The 24,335-nt window shown below is 35.1% G+C and overlaps 3 protein-coding genes across 3 annotated transcripts in view; 2 read left to right on the top strand and 1 right to left on the bottom strand.

Annotated features, from left to right (window-relative positions):
- Nucleotides 1–10,714, top strand: part of LOC134229202 (uncharacterized) — a 32,166-nt gene extending 21,452 nt beyond the window's left edge. Inside the window, exons 3-15 of the mRNA XM_062710905.1 lie at nucleotides 1,600–1,815; nucleotides 2,067–2,254; nucleotides 3,530–3,678; nucleotides 3,887–4,105; nucleotides 4,568–4,774; nucleotides 4,974–5,430; nucleotides 5,659–6,379; nucleotides 6,482–6,706; nucleotides 6,999–7,067; nucleotides 8,124–8,303; nucleotides 8,455–8,583; nucleotides 8,806–8,909; nucleotides 9,051–10,714. Coding sequence (XP_062566889.1) covers nucleotides 1,600–1,815; nucleotides 2,067–2,254; nucleotides 3,530–3,678; nucleotides 3,887–4,105; nucleotides 4,568–4,774; nucleotides 4,974–5,430; nucleotides 5,659–6,379; nucleotides 6,482–6,706; nucleotides 6,999–7,067; nucleotides 8,124–8,303; nucleotides 8,455–8,583; nucleotides 8,806–8,909; nucleotides 9,051–9,146 — 2,960 coding nt within the window. The 3' untranslated portion in view covers nucleotides 9,147–10,714. The remainder of the gene's footprint in view (nucleotides 1–1,599; nucleotides 1,816–2,066; nucleotides 2,255–3,529; nucleotides 3,679–3,886; nucleotides 4,106–4,567; nucleotides 4,775–4,973; nucleotides 5,431–5,658; nucleotides 6,380–6,481; nucleotides 6,707–6,998; nucleotides 7,068–8,123; nucleotides 8,304–8,454; nucleotides 8,584–8,805; nucleotides 8,910–9,050) is intronic.
- An 808-nt stretch (nucleotides 10,715–11,522) lies between these two features.
- On the bottom strand, nucleotides 11,523–18,500 carry LOC134229204 (DNA replication complex GINS protein PSF2-like). The gene is made up of 5 exons (XM_062710907.1): nucleotides 18,353–18,500; nucleotides 15,082–15,196; nucleotides 14,562–14,661; nucleotides 12,955–13,081; nucleotides 11,523–11,661 (listed from the first exon to the last, which is right to left on the bottom strand). The coding sequence occupies exons 1-5, from the start codon at nucleotides 18,440–18,442 to the stop codon at nucleotides 11,542–11,544; spliced, it is 552 nt and encodes a 183-aa protein (XP_062566891.1). The 5' UTR covers nucleotides 18,443–18,500; the 3' UTR covers nucleotides 11,523–11,541.
- An 18-nt stretch (nucleotides 18,501–18,518) lies between these two features.
- On the top strand, nucleotides 18,519–23,148 carry LOC134229203 (transmembrane protein 143-like). The gene is made up of 6 exons (XM_062710906.1): nucleotides 18,519–18,668; nucleotides 19,149–19,318; nucleotides 19,891–20,050; nucleotides 20,896–21,087; nucleotides 21,269–21,908; nucleotides 22,123–23,148. The coding sequence occupies exons 1-6, from the start codon at nucleotides 18,594–18,596 to the stop codon at nucleotides 22,452–22,454; spliced, it is 1,569 nt and encodes a 522-aa protein (XP_062566890.1). The 5' UTR covers nucleotides 18,519–18,593; the 3' UTR covers nucleotides 22,455–23,148.
- The last annotated feature ends 1,187 nt before the right edge of the window (nucleotides 23,149–24,335 follow it).

Here is a 24,335-nt window from a genome sequence, read left to right on the forward strand (position 1 = left end):
GTCATTGATGAATTTAATGACCTTATCCTGTTGGGGGTATCAAGATCAAAAGTTTGGTCAATCCCAAAAATGGGTTCTTTGACCTTAAACATCAATTTAAGGAAAGCAAGATATGTTGAGTCTAAAAGTTATAAAACCTTGCTAAAGAATCATAATTTGACAGAAAAAAATGGTATTCTGAAAATGTATCCAGAGTCAAAACTTCATATACATTGTTGGATTTTGACCTGTTGAAGACTAGGGGAGGGCTTTGATATGAGGTGTTTTACACAGAAGCCTATGAAGGCTGTAGACAACTGACGTGATACAGATGCAGTTTACCCAAGCTGTCAGATCCCATCAACATTACTGTAGATCCCGCAGAAAGGACAAGCTTGTTTTCTGCCAAATGACTTCAGGGGAAGATAATTGAGACTGACTGGTGTTATCAATAGCATATTCCTTGTAATCCAAATCAGCACGTTTTATAACCTGTAGTCTAGAAAGATTGTGTATACAATCAACAAATTATTTTCTGATTAGTTGGGCATGTGTATATCAACACAATTCAGACAAAATGTGTTTGTTATGTGTTCTTCAACTTATAATCCTTCAATAAATGGGTTCATAACTCCCATTAGCCAGTTTTGTGTGAACAAAAATACAGATTACATGTATAAGATCATTTTGGCAGTTTTCTGTTTAAATCATTGCCCTGTGAAGTTTCAGATTCCTTCACTTGTCTTCAGCATTACGAAACTGACAGCTACAATTTCCCTGTGGCCTGCTTTTGTTACGTTTTCTGTCTTGTACTAGTGGCTGGCACACCAACAGTTTGTGAGATCTGCCTTTTTACTCGGCCAGAAAAATGCACATTATTATTTTTATGAGATAGCCTGACATATGGGAGCTATTGGAGTTGATTCTTTTGACCTATTTAACAAAACATGCTGCTGTGTGTGAAATGACAAAGTAAAACTTGATCCCTGAAACAAGCCCAGCTGTTCAGTGTTTTCTGCTGAATTCGGCTTCTTACCCTCAGAAATAAACCTGTTTTCTCGAAATGTTGACTTTTATTGCCCGGTAATTGGCCTACAAGAATACAGTTTTAATGTACCAAGTAATTTCCTAAATAATATGGTAATTGCACTAATGTGCTTTAAGTTGATGCATGCAGAATATTCGTAAAGAAGAGTAATAAATTTATCACTTCACTATTTTTTGTAAAAAATTATTTGTTTAAGCTTTGCAACCATCAAAAAACATTCTATTGTTATGTAATTTTTCATAGTTGTCCCAAAGAAAAATTCTCTTGTGAAGAATTTGTAGATTTAAATCTATTACCCATAGTATTTTTTAAGAAAGTGCTAAATCCAAAAATTTAGAGAGCTTCACTCTCTCTGACCCTCACCCTGGACCCACTAATGGCCTCTAGATATCCCAACCCCCTGATTCATCAGCTTCACCCCCCACCCCCCACCAAAGCCTTGATCTGCCCTTGTACAGGCTTTTGATACTGTAAATTGAAAACATGTATTGATATATCATCTATTCTCATTACTGAGGTCCTGTAACTCTTGAATACTTATGTATTAATGAGTTGGTTTGATGTATTTGTAGGGCTGCAGCCAGGAGCCAAGCCACCACCACTGACCACAATGATGAGTCCTGCGGCATCTAAACTGTCTCGGAATACTGCCACTGTGCCACCACTGAATCAGGTCTCCCCTAGTAACGGTGTCACCTCCGTTAGTGCTAGTGCCGCAATGAATGCCACAAGGACGGCCAGCTTTGCTGCTGCTCTCCGAAAACTAGCTCATCAAGCTAAAGACCCAGGTGATGAAGTGATACGTTAATGGTGAAATCTAGTGTAGTGAATATGTACAAGAGCATGTAAAGAGCAATAACTTGATATTGTAGCAGAAAAAAAGATTATTCTTGAAAAAAAAAGAATCAATTCATTAGAAAGAAATTCAATTGCATTGTACTTTATGAAATGCACAATGATTTTTCCTACTTCCTCTGTAGGAGGATATCCTGGCTATATGATAAGTGTGTCGATAACACACCTTGAATTTCTATTTCAGAGGACCCAGCCCCAAGTCATAGCTCTCAGCCTGGCAGTTCGAGTACCAGCCCTCGGGCCGTCACCCCCAAAAGAGGCCCCCCTCCTCTGGTCTACAACAGCCACTCCACATCTCTGACATCCCCACCAGTGGTCACCATAGCACCCACACAGGCCCATCCCACAATCCCCAGTACAGAGACTAAACAGGTTCGTTGGTAGAGTGCAGATTTAATAGACAAGTAACAACAGTTATCTCCCTTTAAAGTTGCTTTTTATGACATATTGAAATTTGATGTCAAAGAAAAACTGAACAGATCTCTGGTCACATGAAATTGAGATATTAGTCATTACAAGAAGCCCTGGTGACAAAGCCAGAGAAAAATAAACAGGGCATTATCCTCTCCATAAGGAGAGACTGACTGAAGATAATTGCTCTGTAACAGTCCGAAGCTAAGCCAATTATTGTGTGTTGTCACTTACTGCTGGCCTCCAGGGGCCCGGTAGTCCTCGATCTCTGATGTATATCCTCAATTATAGGGTATTTTGTCTCCTATATCAGTGTGGAGAGAGAAAGAAACCAGATAATGGCTGGCAAATTATAGAAAACATGAAGGCTGAATTGGGATATTACATAAAATCTGACAAGACATTAATAGTTTGTGGTACTGTAAATTCAGGAGACATGGTTTTATAGAATAACCAATTTAGGCAAAAACTGAAAAGTTTATATGGAATCATCAAAATAGCACAGCTCTAGGAGATTAGGAAATGCTACATATAGGAAGTCTGTGACATGAATTATGTAAGACTGTCTTGTGCACTTTCCTGATTCAATAGATTACATTCAGAAAACACCTGATCCAAATGTTTTGTTCAGTTATAAAGAAAAGGATATGTCCTGACTTTATAGTAGAGAGTTAGCTGCAAGAAATGTAGCTGTCTGCTTGAGAGAATTCAGACAGATATTTAGCAAAGTGCTACAGATCCAAGTATTGTAAAAACCTTCGATTTATGCCGCCATTTTTTTTTTTGCTCATCTTGGATATAATTTCTTGTACTTTATGCTTTTACTACTTTATTTTATGTTGTATGATAATTTACCATATATTTTACTCTTATTTTTGGACAAGTGATGCTCTAGCTTTGAAAGATATTTTACGATCTCCAAAATAGATGGAATGGCAGTTTTGTAAACGGACATTCCAAAAACATAAAGGGCCATTTGAAACGGTTGAAAGTTACATAAAGTATCCAGAATAGTTAACATGTTGTGAATTACATGTTTAATTATTGAATATCTTTCTCTAAGCAGAGGAAAGCTGAAATATAAGAAATTTTACCCAAAATGAACAATAAAAATCAAAGTTTTTTACAATGCTTGGATCTGTAGCTCTCTGCTTTATCTCTCCAAATTTTCTCAAGCAGAGAACTACAGTTCTGCAGCTTAGTGAAATATGACTTTTACTGAATTTTTGATTTTAGAGCATTGAGCGAGCACACTCGGTTCAGAGTACTGCCTCTTCAGTGTATGAAGCAATGAGTTTGAAGCAGGAACGAGAACGCCCGCAGTCAACTCACTCAAATCGGGATGATGATCGAAACTCGCTCAAAGACCTCCCTATCTCAAGGAGGTAAAAAATCTAGTCATCAATATGACTTCAACCAGGCAAAGACATTAATTGCAATGTTATTGAAATTTATATGTTTTTCATGTTTTTGTAAGTAAATGAGTAAAGAGATGCAGAGACTGTTTATGCCATTCAGCAAGCAAGCACAGTTTTATGATTTAATTAACCTTATTACCTGGTAATTTGACAAGAAATATATCTTTTCTTTCAGTCGTATGACCCCACACTCTGTCCACAGTTCCTCGCCTGCTGGTTTGAGGGAGGACAGTGTAGGGCGGGGTTTCCAGCCCTACAGACCCGGCGACGACCTTCGACACCAGTTACCGCCGTCTCCTTTTGGCCTGGATCCTGCCACTGCTGCTGCCTACTCAGCTGCCTATCCTGCGGCTGCCTTCCTCCCTCCCCACCCCTTCCCTCACCCTGCCTTCAGGTAAATACTAAATATTCCTGGGGGATTAAATTTCGTTTATTTTGTTGATAATGATTGTCAACAAAATTAAATCAAACACAAAATTTTATATGACTGTATATTGAATATGGGTACTTTCAAAACAATGGAATTAAATGCAAACAAAACTATTTTTGATGACAAAACAGTGAAATTTTATCCCAAGAAAAATTTGTGCTTCTACAGTAATCAGTAAATGAGAACATCTTTAAAATAATTATAATCTTTATTCAAACATAAAAGAAGATTTAAATACCTTATGTAACTTTTATTTGAATGAGATAAATGTTCAGTTGTGAAGTTGCCTAAGGAATTCATTAAGCCTAGTCATCTTAAGAAAAAAAAATTGAAGAAATATATTTTGTAATACTAAATTTATGTTTTAGTGAGCTAATTGTTTTCATAGATGATCACAGAAAATCATTTTACACTGGTTCATTGTAGGTTTGATGACCCACTGTTGTTGGAGCGATACCGAATGATGCAGCCCCCCTACCTGCCGTTTGGTCACCCTGGGATGTTGCCCCCTCCAGGTGTCCACCCACTACTGGCGTCTGGGAGGTACCCCCCAGAATTATTACACCAGCAGTTTCCCTTTGTTTCCTCTTCATCCCGGTTACCAGATCACATATCCCCCTCCTTGTCTGAAAGGTCTGACTCAAATTAATCGTCTTTGTCTGATAATACCTGATTATACTGAATGTTTGCCTCCTCACATTTAAATATTTTTTATCATTCACAGTGACATGATTTTTTTTGATTTTCAAAGTATAAGATATGAATATTTTGTTTTTTTATATTGTAGAGGAAAAATTCATGTACTCACATTTGAAAATTTATTTCCTTGTAGACAAAGACTAGAGGAAGAAAGATACAGAGAACATGAGAGAGAGAAAGAAAGAGAGAAAGAATTAGAGAGGGAGCGAGAGAAAGACAAAGAAGTTTTATTACGAGAGAAGGAAAGAAGCAGGGAAAAGGAGAAAGATTATGACAAAGATAAAGGTCATTACTACAGCCATAGTTCTGATGGATCTCGGAAAGAGAGGAGCGGATCTGTTGGGGGTGGAGATCATCATAGGCTTCCTAGAGCTGAGGAACTGGGACTGTCACGTTTTGGATCCATCACACAGGGGACTCCCAAAGAAATACCTCACAGGAAAGACAGTCGCTCTGACAGAGGGCAGGAGCCTGACCGCTTGGGTAGAGATGTTCTTGGGGAAAGAGGTAGTGTTCCATTGCCAAGCAATCTGGAACAGAGTTACAAAAGAGAGGAGAAATACTCACAGCTCTTCGGCACAGGTCCAAAGGTCAGTCTTGTATTGATAAAATTCAAATATCCGTCAAAAAATTGCAATTTACAATTGTTGATATGAATGAATGTTCTTGCCTGTGACCTTAGTGTCGTGATCTTGACTCAAAGTCATTTCTTAAAGATGAGATTTTCTGGGCATTGAGAGGTCAGATATTTATGTATTAATTGCATAACCATTTACAGTTTTAAAAAGTGATTTATTTTCAATTGTTTTTTCCTACAGATGTCTGGTGATGGACAAGACATCCGATATACTCAGCTTCATTCCTTGGATCGCAGTGCCTCTCATTCATCCACCGAAACCAGACCCTCAAAATCAGACAGCAACTTCTTCAGACCATTTGACACTAAAACACTAACCAATGGCTACCATTCAGGAACATCCGATGTTGAAAAATTCTCATCCAGTTTTAAAGGCCTTACTGACCAAAGAAGTAAAAGTGACCTACATAAACACAAGCACAGAGATGATATGCCCCATTCACATCACAAAACTCACAACGACTTGTCTAGCTCAAACAATCATAAACTCAAACAGGACAAGTCGCGGCATGGGAAATCTTCAGTAGAGGACAGAAGTGGGGGTCACTCGGTGCACACTCATTCTCTGTTGTCATCTCTCCACCACCAGGGGGATCATGGTCAAAAACATAAAAAATCATCCAATCAGCCACATTCATCACATCATCATCATCATCATCATAGTCACGAATCTCACCAAAAGACTCTCCGAAGTCGACTTGATCTGGAGGAACAGAGGCTGAAGAGGAAGAGGGCCCTGGATCCTTACTACACAGACAGTGATGAGGAGGAAGATACTGAAGAGTTACAGAAAGGGAGATTACTCCTAATAACCAGTGGGCCTTCACTGCCTGTGGATGAAAACCCAGAGAAAATGAAGTTCCTTGAAGTTTTGGGGTTGACATCCAGACGTATCAAAAAAGGTGAATTAAATGTTATATTTGTTATCTGTTTGTCTGCCTAAAAATGCTGCTTAAATTTCAATTAGAGACAAGTTTTAATATATATTCAAATTCTTTCTTTAGAGCTTGATTTTGAGAGACTGAGGACTCGCAGACGTCTGCATCATGAGCGCAGTGTGTCACCGGTGGAATTGGAGAACTCAGAATCCAGTCAGGGGGAGATGAGCAATCTGCTCACCCCGCCTCAGTCTATCTCGGATCAAATGTGCCAGGCACAGGATTTCCCGGCGAAATGTTCCTTCCTGAACAGCTTCCACCTGTCTGTTGTGGACAAAAATAAGAAAAAAGGTTATTTGAGATGCCTTTTTTTTTTTCCAAATTGCTTTTAGTGTTTTGCTGTTAAGGCTCACTTGAGCCAGAGGCTTCAGCACTCCAGTCATGGAAAGGATAGATTTAAATTTGACATATCTTATGGTTGGATAGGACTACAAAAGTGCCTTCAAATTTTCAAAATAGTAGAAAGGAAAAACTAGCTTTATGATGGTCATTTTTAAGATCCATTCAGTCACAACAGAGTATTCCTATTCAGTCTGAAATAGATTATGCATTATTTTAACAATGTTTTTCTTTTCTTTGTTAGAACTGGAACAAATAAAAAATGTTTGTGAGGAAGAGCGAAAGCGGCGACTGTCTAATGATTCCCAGACAGGTTTGTGATTCCTTACTGTATAAAATATTGGAAGATTTCAATGAAAATAATTAGTGTTGTAAAATCGGACATATTTTACTATCGATTATCAAATTGAATCGGAAGAACACAATCAATGATATATTCGATAATTTGAACTATTGAAAAGGTTACATTTATTAATTCAGCACGAGTAGAATTCCATGACATGTGACCGCGAACTTCAACTTATCTTTATTGGCATGCGACATTTTACACAATATACAAATAACCGAGTCAATCAGTATATTATTTTTGCATGGAGGCCCATCTCCCTTTTTCAGAAAGCCAAAAAATTTCAAACTTTAGATCGTATTGCGCCAGGATATTGATATAATTAGGCGTCAACCTCTTCACCATGCACGTTCGCCATTTTGTTTACAGCCGATTAGAGTGACGTCCCTTTGGTGAATATAAGATTTAAACCTGATCGGCTTAAAAAATACGGCATGAAAAATAAAGCAATCTATCGATGATAATATTTACAATCGATTGTCGCCGATCTGGGCCTTTAAACAACGATTTTTCGATAGTCGGCGACTATCGTAACAACACTAAAAATAATTATGAAAGAGAGTTTATAAGCAGGAAAAAAATAAATAATACTGGTGAAAATATCACTCAGTTTTAAGATGTACTGTAATATTTGAATTTTTTTTTTTTGGTAATATTTAAAGTTAATTAAAACTTAAGGCATTTTTTTGGCAATATTTTAAGTTAATTCAAAATTAAGGCATGTACATATTACTACATAATGGCCAAAGCAATTATGAATTAATTAATCACAATTTCAAGAAAGAATTACGGTTATTTATTCATTGAATAAAAGTGATATTTTTAAAAGTGACATTTTCATGAAAATATTTTTTTTTTAAAAAATGCAGCAAAATACAAGATTTTCATTTCCTTCACACAATTGTTATAAAATAAATTCTAGTTAGAAGATAGCAGGTGTATACATATATTAACAATATTCACACAAAATAAAACTACAGATGTTTATATATCTTCATTATTCTTACTTATTCTGATTTTTAGGATCCAAAAAGAGGAAAATAAACCTATCTGATGGGGCATTCAAAAAGCAGGGGAAGGGGAGGAAATCGGAGGGGAAGATGTCTGGTCTGATGTCACTGATCCCAGATAGAGATGCCTGTCGGGAATTTGCAGAGGAATTCCATCAGTCTGTTCTTCTGTCAACTCAGAGGAAAGCTCTAGGTAACCGTCTATCATGTCTGCACATTCTCACAAGGCATTTAAGAACATTTTTCAATATAAATGAAAAAGATATTCAAAAGAAAATTTAAGAAATTAAGATTCTTTGAGGAAATTTTTAAATAAAGAGTAATATTTTTCATGCTCTTTTCAGACATGAAGATTGGAAATATGGAGAGCCAATCATCAGCCAGAGGAAGTGATGTCACAGACACAGAACAACTGGTTCCTGCCTGGCCAGGACTAGCTGCAGTCATGCAGTCTTACCAAAATCATCTCGCAGGTCAGTTTGGGCAAATCTGGCAAAGTTTTAGTTGAATGGAGAAAGGATCTTCGATTGTTTTTGACAGTTCATAATAAGTTTTCATACTGGTAAGCTGCAAGATAAGACAATCCTCTACATCGAGATAGTCGTAGGATGTGTATTTTGTAGAATACACTAGTAAAGATCTAGGCATGAGTCTTTATGAGCACTTTGAGAATATTAAATGTGTTTTTTTCACAGACCAAATCACAGAGAGGAAAATACTAAAGGAAAAATACAAAGCTCTTCAGTCACAGAACATTCATCTATCAACCACTGCCAAGGCCCTCAAACAGAAAGAAGCAGTATGTCAGTTCTAAGTAACTGTAAAAAAAAAATCCTCCTACATTAATGTTAAAAAAATTTTAATTGTATCTGAAATGTAACTAATATTACAATTTTAAATATGACTAGCTCTTAAATACCTGTTTCTTATTCACTTTCAGGAGATGCTCAGTTCAAAGACTGAAATGAATGATAAAAGGTTGGAGACACAAAGTGCAATAGATAGACTGAAAAGGTGCTTAAAAGATCTTCATTGAAGTAAACAACTGATGGAGGGTGTTTAATAGTTATGGATTACTTGGAGGGGGGGTGTATTGTGTCGAAGCTTGTATGGCTATGGATGAGTTAACAATGATGCTAAGGGGACAGCCAAAATATGGAATATTGCCAATACGTGTAGAAACTAGACTGTGTTACTTCAAATATTACAGGCCTGCTTTATACTAAGACTGAAAGTGCTGACTTATCAATGTTAAAATCTCCATTGTTAATGGTGCGAAGTTATACAAAACCCGGACTATTCTGTGCAGCAGCGGACTTTTTATTATTTATTTTGTTTTTTTTATATATATTATATATTAATCAGTTTATGTGATTATGTAGCATTGTATACAAAGATTTTACACTACTTTGTTTACATGACCATTCTTGGTCACTGTGTCCTTTATTTAGTATGTTATACCAGTAAACCAAAATTTCCAAATGTCTCGCAGAGATCTGTTTTTTTGTAGCTTTTCTTCCTTCTGTCACAGAAGAGTCATGTTTCATTATCATAAGCTGTTTGTGAAGAGAAATGGTGCATCTTTTGTTGCACTGTTAGAATTATTTTTTTCTGATTCTTAAAGGGAAAATGTTCTTTTACTGCTGATGATTTTTACAAATACAAATATTATAGTACTCACTGCTACTACAATTGTTAGCAAAGAAGTTTTGAAAAAAAAATATTCAAAGTAAGTTAAAAAGGCAATTTAAAATTTAGGGCATTCCGTTTCAGTTACAATAAAAACTCAGTTATAGTGAAGTGCTGAGGACTTTCAGTGAAACTGCTATATACAGTATGTAATTCGTTATATCTCTGTATAATGAATTAGTAAATGTATATGAAGCAAATTCACAATATACATACTTCTTTTCTTATGACTGCCCAATATGCTAATTAAAGTAACAAAAGAAGAACATTTGCTCTTGAAAAAATTAAATATAAGTGCAAACAAATTTTTAAATTTTGGAACCTAAAATTTTTTTTATAAAAGATACAAATTTTGCTATTTTTAATCTTGATGGGATACAAAATTAATTCACTATACCTGTAAATTCATTACCTCAGAGTTAGTTTATATTTAAAATATTCAGAGAAGACATCTCCACCTCACCCTCAAAATTTTGCTTGATCGGTATATTCACTGTTAGTACTAAATGAATTTTACGTATATGTACCCAGGCAGAACTGCATTTTAATGACAATCAGTTTGAGAAGATTGTCATTTGATTCTAAAGCTCATGTTATTTTATTCTGCAGATGTTAAAAGATTGTTATTTAGTTTTATGTACAGAAAGCAACTTTGAATAAACCCAAGCTGTATACTTAGTGCATAACAAAATTGTAAAAGTAGGAATTTCTGTGCCTCAGGGTTATTTAACAGACTACAAACAGTGCAGCAGATTCATCTCACTGGTAGAATTTTTCTGTTTTTTTATCTCATTTATGGCTTTACATTTGGTGTTGCAACCAATTTGTTTAACTCTCACTTGTTCATGCTCATGCCACAATATATCAACAATGTATTAAGAGTGAACAAAATAAAAATCAAGGAAATTAACAAAACTTGCTTAAGTTATGAATTCAATTACAAGAGACATTCTAAAAGATTTTGCCACTATAAAAAGGCTTATATTCTAGTTCATGGCTATTTATTAGTGCATTTTACATAAAGAGTAGATCAGATCCATACCTATTACAGAAAAGATAGTATCTCAAAGATAAATTGATGAAGTCTTCCGGAGTGCATATACCAGTTACTTGTGACCAATAATCGTGAATTCATAAAATGTCTTCCAGAAACCATCATCTAATGTTGTAAAGCAGTACCTGTACTAGAATTGCGTTAACACAGGGATAAAAAAAGAGATACTGTATACAGGGTTATTTTTGTCCCATGTTATTTTCAACCTTTTACACTTCCTAACAATTTTGCCCTATTTTAAATTCACCTAGTCCAAGTTCTGTGTACACATTGACAATTATACATTTTTTTTTTAATTCTCCCCGTTTTACATTTGTCTACTTGTGACAAGGGCAAAGGGGCGAAAATAAAATGGGGGTGAAAATTTCCCTGTATACAGTATAAGAAGGAGTTGGGACCCAGGACCGAGTTCTTGGCAGGGGCTCTACAAATTGAGATATCTAGCCACAAGTGATGAAACTGTCCGACCCTCATAGATATTTGACTTGCTTATCTTGGTTGACCTGGAAATATTAGTACTTGTGATATTTAATCACAACCAATTTTGGTGCAGAGCATCTATGAGCAAATTCTCTATTAAACTTCCATGTTCAAAATTAAATTGTAATTCTTTGAAGTACACACATGTACACACACACACACAAAAAAAAAACCCAACAACAACAAATGTTTAAAAATAAATAATTTATTATTCCTGAGTTGATTGAATTCTTCCATTTGTATTGGATCTTAAAACATGCATCTGGTCAAGGGCTTTTGTGAGAAATGGCCGTACAGTGTTCAGTTCCATCAATGTCAAAAAGTTCAGCTGAAATGTACAACATAGAATTGACAAGCATGTACACCACCAATACAAACTACTTTAAGGACATTGGCAACGTTTCTGGCTTTCGTATAGAATTTTTCAAGATTTTTTGAACAGGTTTAATGGTACCAAACATGTTCAATTCAGGTCCTTTTTACCCATCAAAGCCTTCCTTTAAAGATTTTGTCAAATCAATGTTTTTACAATTTTCAATGTATTTCCTATGTAAAATGTTGATAAAATGGGCCTATATTATTTTTAACCATACTAAAAATATTTCATAAGGTTTATATATAAAACACATTGTTGAAACCTTATTTCCGATGACATGCATATACTTTGGCTGAAAATGCGAATATTGAAACAAAACACAGAAATACCATCACTGTTCTTTAATTTTGAGTTTCTTCCCTTTGCTGTAATAACATCTAATCAATATTCATAATGTTTAAGAGAGTGGTTATTTGTTTTTTCTATTCTATAATTTACTTACTTGGAAACGAACTGTCATAAAACATTTTTGCAAGGATTTATAGTAACTTTTTAATGGTGCATCATTCACATAACCTGTAGAATCGTTCTCATTCGGTCCACCTAGCTATCAACACTTTCAGCATAATTATTTCACATCTTTGCACTTTCCAGCATTCATTTACCTATTCAAAAATTCAACACAATGTAAACAAACCCATCGCTGCTTTTCTTTTATTACTGACTGTAGAGTTGAACATATCCGATAAAAAACACACGTGCTTTTGTTTACCTCTCAGTCAGTCTGTTACATATGCTTTCTTTGTTTTCAGCGCCAAGAATTCCATACGGGAACACATGACTTTTTTTCATAAGTTGGGTATGAAACCCTTCGTTGCCAATGACCTTAAAGATTTAAACCCATAACTGATCATGTCAACTTCACAAAATATATAGATACATGCATAGTCCAAAAATTCAGAAATGAGGTCAAGATAAGTTATTTTTTGGTTGTAACACATGAATTGATACCGATTTTGGTTGAATTTCTTCTTGTATGTTTTTTTTTTCATTACTTGTATGCCCTGATGGGCCCCAAACTGGAATTAATAAATCTTATCTTATCTTATCTTATCTAGTCCTCACATTAGTTAATTGCAAAAAAATCACTAGAAAGGAACATTCACAAAAGCATTCAAAATTTTGTGATCACAGAGGTTTACATTTTTTTTTCTTTAACATGAAAATGAGTCAACGACAGGTTACAGGTTAAGGAACATTTTCTGAAGCAAATGTGAATTAGAGTAGCAGATTTCTCAGTAGTACCTTAGCATGTGTGGCATCACTCTTTACAAACGTGTCAATACTGCTCCGGAGTTTGGCAATCCGTAAATCCCAGATGTCCTTCACAAGTGTTCGGATCTCATCAGCATGGGGGATGTCATCTGTCGCACTGAGAATAAAATATCAAAATAGTCAGTATATCAAAGTCCTACCTCAGCCTAATTGTTTTTGGTACAGGGAGTTTGCATCCTTAGATGGATCCATGCAAGTTTGATCAATATATGGCTTAAAGTAACTTTACAGTGAAACTACTCCATAAAACTAACCTAGTCATTCATCTGAAAAATGTAGGTCAGATGCAGCATCCAAAGCAAGCATGGTAGTGTGCATCCTTAGATATACCATCCATGTAAGTTTGGTCAACACAGGGCTTATAGATACTGCAGTACTTTAGAATGAATCTGCAATAAAAACTTTAACCTGGTCACTCATCCAGAAAATGTAGGTCAGATCCAGCATCTGAAACAAGCCTGGTAGTGTGCAACCTTAAATGCATCAACCATGCCAGTTTGGTCAACAATTAGGGCTTATAGTTACCTTGTAATTCCTCAGCTGATATTGCAGCATCTGAAACCTTGACTGGTACAATAAAACACACTTAAAGCATCTTTCATGCATCTCTGATTAATGTGGGGCATAGAAGTACTTAAAAACAAAAATGGCACCAAAAACTTGAACCTGGGACGCAGACACTGTTGGTATCATATATGCTCCCTGCAATTCGTTGAAGTGAGCTAAAATAGGAGGCAAAGGTAAAGGAAAAGCTGCTGTCATTGGAAAGATCACTCTCATCAATTCATTTATTTATAAGCATACAAGGTTTGATTAAAAAATTTCTCAAATAGTTTCTTTGAGCTCAATTCTTTTCTAAGAAAAGTGAGGCCAAGGTCAAAGGAAAAATCAAAGTCAAAAATGTTGATGCAATTGCAGAGCTTTCCTCAATATTTATAACTATAAAGGGGTTTCATGCAAAAAAATAAGTTTCTTTGAATCATTAATTTAATTAGGTAAGGTCAAGAAAAAAATGTTGATGCAGTTGAATAGCTCTCATCAATGTGTATCAACAAGTAATGTTTGATAGAAATATCTTGAATAGTTTTTTTTTAATTTAGGTAAAAACAAATTCATGAAAAGGGAGTTCAAATGTCAAGGTCAAAGTAAATATCAAGGTCAAGAAAAGGTGATGGTTTTAAAGTTCTATACAGTATGAATAAGTATGTATGGTTTGATAAAAATATCCTTAAAAGTGTCTTTGAGATTGAGCTAAACACTAATTTAAGAAAAGTTAGGTCACGGTCAAACAAAATGTCAAGGTATAAAATGTTAATCCCATTGAATAGTATCAGCATATAAAGTTTTATAAAAAAAATTTATTGTATTTAAACTAAATGCAAAGTGTGACGGAAGGACAGAAGGATGGAAGACTGACGTGACAGGCACCAGTACTCATGGCGGGGCATAAAAATAGATCATCAAAATTAATGCACTGACATATAAAAATTCTCCAGAGCAATATAAAAATGGGGCTGTATACCTACAAGCTACATTTATATCAAGTACATTAACTCTGGAGCCTTGTTAATTCTTACCATTTTAACAACAGCTGAGTGACTTCCATATAATGATCACTTGGCATCTTTGTAAAAAATTTAGAGTCTGTCTCTTCTTGCTTCTTGTCCTGTAATCGATCTACAAAGAGCAGGAGAGTGGTGTTACTCTTAGAAATGTCAAGTCTTAGAAATGGTAATTGAAGCAATAAATAAAAAAAACTTTTAAATACAACTGCACCATATATGTTCAATATTTGCAGCTTTAATATAAAGAAAATTTGTTAACATTAACTTAATAGGCCATAAAAAATTAATTTCTTGGTTCTCAGGCCCTCCCTCATTCTTTCAAGGGTGCCTCATTAACCCTTTTTATTGATAAATCAATAAAATAAAAACAACAAATCACCTCCCTCGTCATTTTTTGAGGTTTTGTACAATGTAAAAAGCTGCATCATCATGTTTTGGGGGCAAGAAAACTGAACAAAAATTGCCTCCCTCCCTCATCATATTTCTTGAAAAAAGGCCTGAGAACCAAGGAATTAACTTTGCATGGCCTTACCAATGTCCATCCATTCTGGTGGAACAATCCTACATTTCTGTCCTTGTTTGAGATTCACTGCCATCCATAGTGGGACCTGAACAGGTAAACCAGGTGTAAGAGGTCCAATGTCTCCCTACAAGTAATTTTAAAGTGTCACTTTAAAAGACTTTAAACGACTAAGTGACTAAGGGGCACAGAGGGCCATGCCTCCCCATAATTTTGCTAATCTAGAACACTAGTCTATAGAAAACATAGAGCTACCATACACCCGTGTCCCCTCAAAAATAACATCTGATTACTTTTTATTTGCTAGTCAAGGAATTTTTAGTAGTTGATAGTGCTCCCTATCTGTAGAATATCGATTTTTTTAAAGTGTAATGGTTTGGGCTGTGGATATTGGCCTGGACAGCTTAGTTGGTAGAGCACCTGACTGGAGATGCAGGGGTCCTGGTTTCAATTCCCAGTCCAGCCATGTACATTTTCTCCTTTCCTGTTACAGATTTGGTGCCATTGACCACCCCTGGAATATTGCAGGTGAAAGACCTGTCGGGGGTAATAAGAACTTGGGTTGTGTCTTTAAGGGTGAAATAAGACCATTTAACAAGGGAGGAATGTGAATTTGGGCAGTGGATATCGGCCTGAACAGCTCTGTTCGTAGAGCACCTGACTGGAGATGCAGGGGTCTTGGGTTCGATTCCCGGTCCAGCCATATATATTTTCTCCTTTCCTGTTGCAAAAAGTATGCCAAGTTAGGCCATCATTAAAAATATCTTTGTTTCCCCTAACCCGACCATAAATTCTCAAGTTGGGTAGGTAGGTAAATAATTTTTTTCTGACAGCAACTTTGAAAACACATACTGAAATTTATAGAATAATACCTTTATAAACAAGAGAAGTACATAAAAAAACATTTGTAAACAGCTTATCATACAGTGTACCAATGCCGTTTAAAAGCAACATGTAAGATAATTAAATTCATAATTATTATTCATTTGAGTTTGTGAAGTAGCTCACGCCAGTGTAAATTTATTGAAATCAAATAGAGTAAATTATCAAACATTCGGGGATCTTCGGACAACAAAGTAAATAGCACTGACACCGTAAAAACTTAGGTCCAGTGTCGAAGTATATGCTGGAACACAAGAGATCCCTGACTGCCCAGTGGTACATGTAAATATTGCAGAGTACTTGTAAGTCTAAGTTTAAAGCCCTTCACCTGGCAAATCATCAAATGTTGTCATCCCAACAATTCTCAAAAGTTTTAGGCAATTTAAAGAAGCAACAAATCTTAAGAGCCAAACTGAAGAAAAATACACTTGATGTCTGTTCGCCAGCCTGCCGCAGCAGTTAGAGCGTCTGCTCTAGAGTCGAGAAGTAAGGAGCTGATCCCTTCGTCTAGGGTTCAAATCCACTGCGGGACCTTCGTATGAGACCTTATAAACCGAGGCCCCATATTCGAATCCATTGCGGGATGTGGAGATGGTAAACTGAGGTCCCATGTCGCAGAGGGTGTTGGCACGAAAAAGATCCCTCACTGCTCAATGGCCCTGAGTGCTGAGTATACTAGGTATACATTTGCAGCCCCTAGCTTTTCTAATGAGGCAGGCCTTACCATGCTTACTCCGTTTCTTCATTTTAAAAGACAAGTTTATAAAAATCACCAAAACACTGAACTTTTACAATATATTTTATTAACGAAATGGTTCAAGAGTGTAGGATTCTAATAAGCTAAAGGTATAAGGTTGACACATTGCTGTTGTTTTATAACACAAATTACTTTGTGATCGCATGTTGTGGGTGCCGTTTTGTTTCCAACAAATGCTTGAAAATCACAGCAGAACAAAATCGGTCGTTCTGATAAAAACGGATTTTGATGAAATTGTATTTTGTAAAAGTTGATAAGGCCAAAAATAAAAATAGTCTTGTTCCCTGTTACCCGACCTACCCTATTTTTTTGCACCCGACCCTAAAGTTTTTTTTTAAGTTTTGGGGAAAAAAATCAAGAATTTTTGGAATTTCATGTTCCAAAACTGAAAAAATATATACTCAGTTGGTATTTCATAAAATTCTTTGTTTTAAATATGGACTTTCATAAAATACCACTTCAGTTGTGCTTCAAAGGACATAAAATTTTAATTTTAAAAGGCAATATTGACCTATATGGCATGTTTAATTTGATCTTGTATTAGTTCATATCCAAAGAAACACCGTCATAAAAAATAAAATAAAAAAGAAAAATAAAATTATTTTCCTACCTACCTACCCTATTTTTTTCATGCTGGTAGCAGGAAACAAGACTATTATTTTTTTTGGCCTAAACATTAAAAAAAAATATTTGAATAATCTTAGCAAAAAAACTTTTCAGTCGTCGCATTTTAATTGGGTCCGGGTCGGTCGCGTTAGGGGAAACAAAGGTATTTTTTATTTTGTCCTTATTACATGTTAATTTAACCATATTACAAATATCTAAATCGAGATTATACTGGACCTGTTATATAATCTTACTATATCTTGCAGAATTTTTTAGAAAAAACACACCAATCTCAAGAGATCTCTACACAGAATCCATTAGTTTTCAGACACATATCAATCCTTCATCAACAGATGAGAAACATATATACTGTCGATATATATTGTCCTGTTGAAATGTTTCTGCCAGAATCGTTCTGCTCCTTTATATTGTACTGTCAGAGACTCTTGAACTTACACTACAGCTACACTAGGTTCATCATAATGAATCTTATTTTTCACTTCACATCATGGGAAAGAAGATGTTAATAGGTCCAGGAAAATCACTATATTTAGCTATATAGCTAAATCTACCTTTATAGCTTTATTTACCTATATAATATAGCTTTATTTAGCTATTTCAGAGTAAATTTCTGTTTTACGAAAAGTAGACAAAAAGTCGCACAATGAGTCAATACTAGTTTTCAACTTTGAAGTGGACTGAAAACAATTCACCAAAAACCCACTTATAAAAATGTTTCTCCTTTTCTGCAATTGCAATCAAAGGTCTAAAAGTTTTGGGGCTATGTTTAACAGTTAATCTGTGAGTAAACAGCTACTTTAACAAAGAAAAGCAGTTTTGGTCAACAAGATGTAATTGATTGAGCACAATGCAAGGCAATCACACTTAGTCATGCCTCACCGCACTTCCAGCTATCCAAACAATAGAGATGCAGTTTTTGGTTAAATACAAAGTATCACCTACATACAGAGTACCAATTTCTTGCCATATCTAGATCTAACTCTAAACTGTCATAAAGGAATACCAAAGATTTCTTACCCCAATCAAATAAATCTTGTCCAAGGCAAAATTTGGAACAACAGTTACAAATTCTTTCTCTGCCAGAAACTCTACTTCTGATGGATCCATGTATTATTTGTTTACGTTTTACAGGAAGTTAAATTTCGCGGGAAAATTATGTCAAGGTCATATACTCTGGGTTAATCGTGTGTTTGAAAGCAATGTTTATTTACGTGTACTTTTCAACGTCTTTTTCGATGTAGGCTTGCAGAAACCAGTGATGGCAGCCCACTTACTAAAATTGAAATATTTCAGATGTTTGACGCATGCAAAACAACAGCATGTTTTCAAACAGGTAACAACTGTAAAGGTATCATCTATCAATTGTTCTACCTTGCTTTGGGGTGGTTGGGAAATACTCAACATTTGCAAATAAATGTCAATATGAAAGTTGAAGTCAATCTTTGCCCTTCAAGAATATTGTAGAAGTTAATTATGTTTATTAATTTGAATTCAAAAAATATTTTATTGATTATGCTTATCTGGTTCAATACAGATAGGGAGAATAGTTTATTGTCATAGGGTGTAGTTGTAGTTGTCTGTGGAACTTTTCAAGTTTTTATTCATGAAAGTAGTTGAAAGTAGAAGTCTACCCGGCAGCTTTTAACTAAAATCAAGTTAGTCTGAAATTTCCATATAATAAATGTTGCTTATTTGTTGAAGAATTGACAACGCAGTGTGTTTAGCACATATTTTTGTGCTGTTTCTTTCATTCATAGCCATTATGAATATAAATTAAATAAGTTTTTAACTTCTTTTCTGCCTTCAAAATCAGGTGGTTGCAGACAATGTTCCTTTTACGAGTGTGTTGTCAAATCCCCAATATGTTTCCATGACAACAAATAGTCAGACAAAAGAAAAACCTGCATCAGCTGAAGGGAAAACAGAGAAAGCAGGGGCTGTCACGAAGGTGGAGGAAGAACCAGATGAGATAGACCTATACAGGTGCCCATTTATTTTCTTTAGAGAAGTGGACAGGCTTTTGTCTGTTATGTATAATCAGACATATTTTAGATGAAATGTTAGTTGAAGTGTAGGCTGTCTCCGGTTGTACAATTATACGTTTTCCAGAATAACAACATGAAATCCTGTTCTGACCTCTCGAAAGAGAATATAGTGCCCATTATACTCATTACAATTTACATAATTTGCAGTTTTAGTTAGTTTACTAATTATTAAGCATCATCCCAAATGAAGTGAAATACTGATTAATGATTATACTACTCAATGAACTTTTAATGATCATGATTATTTCTGACCTTTTTTGCAATTCATTTTGTGTTATGTTGTGTAATCATGTACAGTACTGGTGTTAAAGAAAATACGAGTATATGTAGGATTATAAAACTTGGTATTTGGTTGTAAAAAGTACTTTTGTTATTCAAAGAACTTACAGTGAATATGAATAATGTGTACTTTACAACCCACCCCCCTTACTTCAAAATCTAAATACTGTGTAATCATATGGATGCCAGAGTTCACATGAATTTTATGTAATGGTAATCATATATTTACAGAGAGAAGTATATTCCCATCACCAGGAGAACGTTAATAAGGAGAGTCATTGAGGAGAAGAATTGTCTGACAGTCCAGGAACAGAGAAAGTTTGATGAGTTTGCCATAGCTCTAGACTCAGCTATTGTACAGGAGTATCATGGGGTCCTAAATGAACTCAAGGTAGCAAATTTAATCATATTAAAGCCCATATGATTAAAAATATGGTTACATCATGCTATATTCACTTCTTTGTGGCATATTTGTTATGCCCCACTTCAAAGAGGGGAGGGCATATTTTTTTGCTGCTGTCTGTCGGTCCTCTTAGTTTCCGTTCATTTTCTTTACAACTGTTGCATATATTGAAATGAAATTTGGTGTACAGATTTATCAGATGAATATCTAGGTCATCTTCTCTTTTGGGTATGATGAAGCCATTTTTGATGTAGAATAATTCCAATTAATTGCAGTTTGACTTTCCATTCATTTTCTTTACAACTGTTGCACATACTGAAATGAAATTTGGTGTACAGATTTATCTGACGAATATCTATGTCAAGTTCTGTTGTGGGTATGATCGAGCCATTTTTGACAGAGTTATGCCCCTTGGACTTCGAAAAATTCCAATTATTTGGGGGAGGGGCGGCATAAATGTTTTACAAACATCTGTTGTTTCCAAATATTTGTTATTGACTATACAGTAATACACAGTTACAGCCAATATGCTTAGTATATATTCATGCTTCCAGTGCTCTGGTGATTTTCATATCATATTGGTTCAAACACACTTTTATGAACTTAACAGATAAAACCATTTTATGTTATAAATACAAATAACACATTTTATTTTACTTATTTGCTAGTTTTTTTAATAGACACTGCATCCCACAGAATTCATTAGGTTAACCTCGGTTCAAGTTCTGCTTGTTCAAAAGATTTTCTTCCTTGGATACATACACATTCTATTGTTATTTATCAATACATCTAATTACAACACATGATTGTTTTGTATATCCTAATGTTTTCAGACCTTATTTGACCCAGTTAATCCAGATAAAGACACATTACCATCACAAAGGTTCACACGAACAGAGAGGCTAGACAATGAATTCTGGCTCCTCCAGAAGCTTGAAGATGTAATGGAAAAGGCCAACTTTTACAGACTCTCAGAGGACACAGTCAATAAAGCCCTTAAACCTCACACAACACAAGGCATAAGGGTTTGTATACATCTTAATCTTACATTTAGAAGTTATTTATAATTATAAAAATTATCATAGTCTTAGTCTTACTACATGTAACATACATGTAATACAGTATGTTTCCAAAGGAAATGAGAAATATAGTGGTCTACTCTTTTCAAATTAAGAAACAAATTTTATGATTTGGTGAATTTTGCAGGTAAAAGTAGACAGAAATGAGTACAATATCTTAAGCATGTGGATCCTTGGGAAAGAAATAAAACCTTCCAGCATTCCTTGGTACAAGTCTTTGTTCTCCAAGAAAAAGGATACAAAGATACCGAAACCTGAGTACCTCAAAAGAGTGGTAGTTATTTGCCGGCTGAAAGGGGACCCAAAAATCATGCTCAAATGCTTCAAGGAGATCCCAGCTAAATCACTAGAGATGCTGCTACCGACGGGACGGACAAGCATGACACACACAGACAAACTTCTACTGGCTAGTTCCACCGCTGTCGGACTCAGTACAGTTGTAGGGGAGGCCATGTTATTTTCAGCTTACAACAAACTATATTTTATGAACCTAGTAATTCCTACTGTGCTAGCTTCACTTCTGTTAGGGACTGTAGCCTTATCTAATTACACCAACAAAAGTATGAGGTACTTAGAAGATTTGCATAGGATTTCGTATTTTAAGACTGTGGCCAACAATCGAGGATTTCTAGCTTTAATGGTGGACCGTGCCCAGGATGAGACGTTTAAGGAGGCCCTTATCGTGTATATGTGTATTCTGTCCCATAGACCCCCAGGGGCCAGGCAGGAGGACACAGGATATTATCAGATGGTGATTGCTGAACTAGGTAAGGCACAAGAACCAGATATTCTACAGAGAGCTAAGTCTTTGTCACTATTTCATTTTGAAAAAAAATAATGAATAATAGATAAAAAATTTATTTAGAAATGATTTTGTGTATATTTATCAATGCAAAAGCTGTCATAGCGTTTTTGCAGAAAATTTATAGAAATGTGAAATTCTTGAAGTTTGAAAATTTGAGATGAAATTTTATTTTGCAGGTGGGGCAACAGAAAAAGTAATAAACAAATGGGCAGAAGACTGGGTTGCCAGGGTGACTGGGGTCAGAGTTGAATTTGACTGCTCAGAAGCTGTGCACCTCATGAAAAACCTCGGAATTCTAAGAGAACACAAAAATAAACTGTCAGTTTTACCACTGGAGGCAGCCATTAAAAATCTCCCACGTCAGCCTTTCTCTGTCATTGTGAGAGCGAATGAAGTGGCACTGAATGAAGGCATGGATCGAGATGAGTTCCTAGAATCACAAAAACAATACAAACAGGAAGACATTAGATCAAAGAAATATGGCTGGTTCTCCCGTTTCTTCTCATAATCATCCAGTCATAGTGAGAAAACGCAAGTCTTCAAGTCTGAAACAGTCTACAAGATTTAAAATTTAGTCATGAAATCAAGTATTAAATACAGTCTTAAACATATGATTTCAAACATCATTGCATTTTATCTGAAATATACATGTACCTGTCTATTGATGTTAGTGTTAAAATAACTTTTAGTCTATCCTTCACTGAATGTAAAACTAAAATGGAGAAAACTTGCTCTCAGAGTTATTCTCCTTTACATATCAAGGTATTCAGTGGAAGCATATTTAACTAAACTGAGTAGTTTCTGTATTTGAATTACAGGATATTTTAAGCATGTTAAGTTTCTGTATTTATATTACAGCAAATTTCTATTTATTTCACAATGAATGCAGAAGAGGCATTCAACATAATAATAATGAGCAAGGCCATAGAACCATTAGTATCTGTGATTTATAGAGGAATAGAAGTGTTGATCAGGCAGCAGTCATTCCTCTTTCATGTCTGTTTCCCTGAAAACATGAATGGCAAAGAAAAATGAATAATTGTGTTGAATTTTGTTCGAGTATGATTGGTGCATTAAAACTGTTGAGAATTTTTTTTATGGTAGGATCTATTGTCAGTTTATTACTGCATTAAATTGTGTGAACTATTTATCTCAGAATTTTGGTAAGCTTATAAATGTGAATAAATTAGATAACTTTCTTACTTTGTTTTGCTAGTTCTTAGAAGAGAATGAAATCTTTTTCATACTACTTCAAAAGTAAGAATCTTGATGCGACTGAGTCAAATTCTGTACCAACTTCAAAATGTTGAGTCATGGTGCTGGTGGGACCCAACCAACTTTTTTTACAGGCTAAATAGCTAAAGCAACATACTGCAGGAGAAGAACAAACCCTGTTTTAATGACAAAGCCTGAAACAGGTTTCAGTGTCTTACTTTCCTCTTTCCTACTCTATACACATAAGCCCCAATGTGATTGGAGAAAAGCAAATACTCTAAACACACGCATACAAAAAATATGAAGTCTGTTGGGGGTCCTATAACCAAGAGTGATCCTTTGTGAAGATATAATTCTGTATATTGGGCACTATTTCAAATACCCCCCCCATGAATGTTCCCAGCAGGGAACAATATTTGTAGTCAAATATGGACAGTTCAGATTCCAAAAATAGTTTTCTTGTACCTGAAGAATGGAATGATGTAAAGCATACACATATACATAACAAAAACTACATGTAGTATCCAAAAATTTATAAATATTTGAAATGCTAATTGGCTTAGAATCATCACGTTTAGATGTTAGTTGATACATCTTTGGTGACAGTGACCTACTTCTGGAATATTAAGACAATTTCTAAATATTCAGTTGATGCATCTTTCAGTTTTAGAGAATGGCAACCAAACCATAATGACCTTATTTTGGAATTTTATTGCTATATACATGTACATATATGTAAGATAAAAAGAGGCTTAGAATCATTGATGCATCTTGGATCGTGGGAGTATTTAAACCAAAATGTAGGTCACAGTGACCTACTTTTGGAATTTCATGGCTTTATTTAAACAATTCAATTATTGTTGGCTTAGAATCAATTACACTTAAAATTAGAGTGTGCCAACTAAAAAGGTCAAAATGACCTACCTTTGGAATTACAATACTTTATCTGAAGGATACTAAGGCATTTAATTAAAATAAAAGTGATCAGTTGACATTTAATATAAAGTGATTCTAGTCCCTTTGGACTTCTTTTCACCTGGACCCTGTCAATCACCTTGCTCTCTATTCATCTGTAAAATGTTAAAGTTTGGACTTCATAATATGGGATTTTCACGGAAATATGAAAATCTTTTAAATCTTTGATGTATAGCAGAGCTGGATACTCAGGTGAGCA

The sequence above is a fragment of the Saccostrea cucullata genome, unplaced genomic scaffold, assembly GCF_032062105.1.
Source record: "Saccostrea cucullata isolate Sc308-1 unplaced genomic scaffold, CSIRO_AGI_Scuc_v1 ctg285, whole genome shotgun sequence".
Taxonomy (NCBI): Eukaryota; Metazoa; Mollusca; class Bivalvia; order Ostreida; family Ostreidae; genus Saccostrea; species Saccostrea cuccullata.

Coding starts and splice junctions, on each gene's coding strand:
- LOC134229204 (XM_062710907.1), bottom strand. CDS start 18,442: ATGGATCCATCAGAAGTAGAGTTTCTGGCAGAGAAAGAATTTGTAACT. Junction 15,197..18,352: donor ACAAGATTTATTTGATTGGG/GTAAGAAATCTT, acceptor AATTACTTGTAG/GGAGACATTGGACCTCTTAC. Junction 11,662..12,954: donor GTGATGCCACACATGCTAAG/GTACTACTGAGA, acceptor TGTACATTTCAG/CTGAACTTTTTGACATTGAT.
- LOC134229203 (XM_062710906.1), top strand. CDS start 18,594: ATGGCAGCCCACTTACTAAAATTGAAATATTTCAGATGTTTGACGCAT. Junction 19,319..19,890: donor GATGAGATAGACCTATACAG/GTGCCCATTTAT, acceptor ATATATTTACAG/AGAGAAGTATATTCCCATCA. Junction 21,909..22,122: donor GATGGTGATTGCTGAACTAG/GTAAGGCACAAG, acceptor TTTATTTTGCAG/GTGGGGCAACAGAAAAAGTA.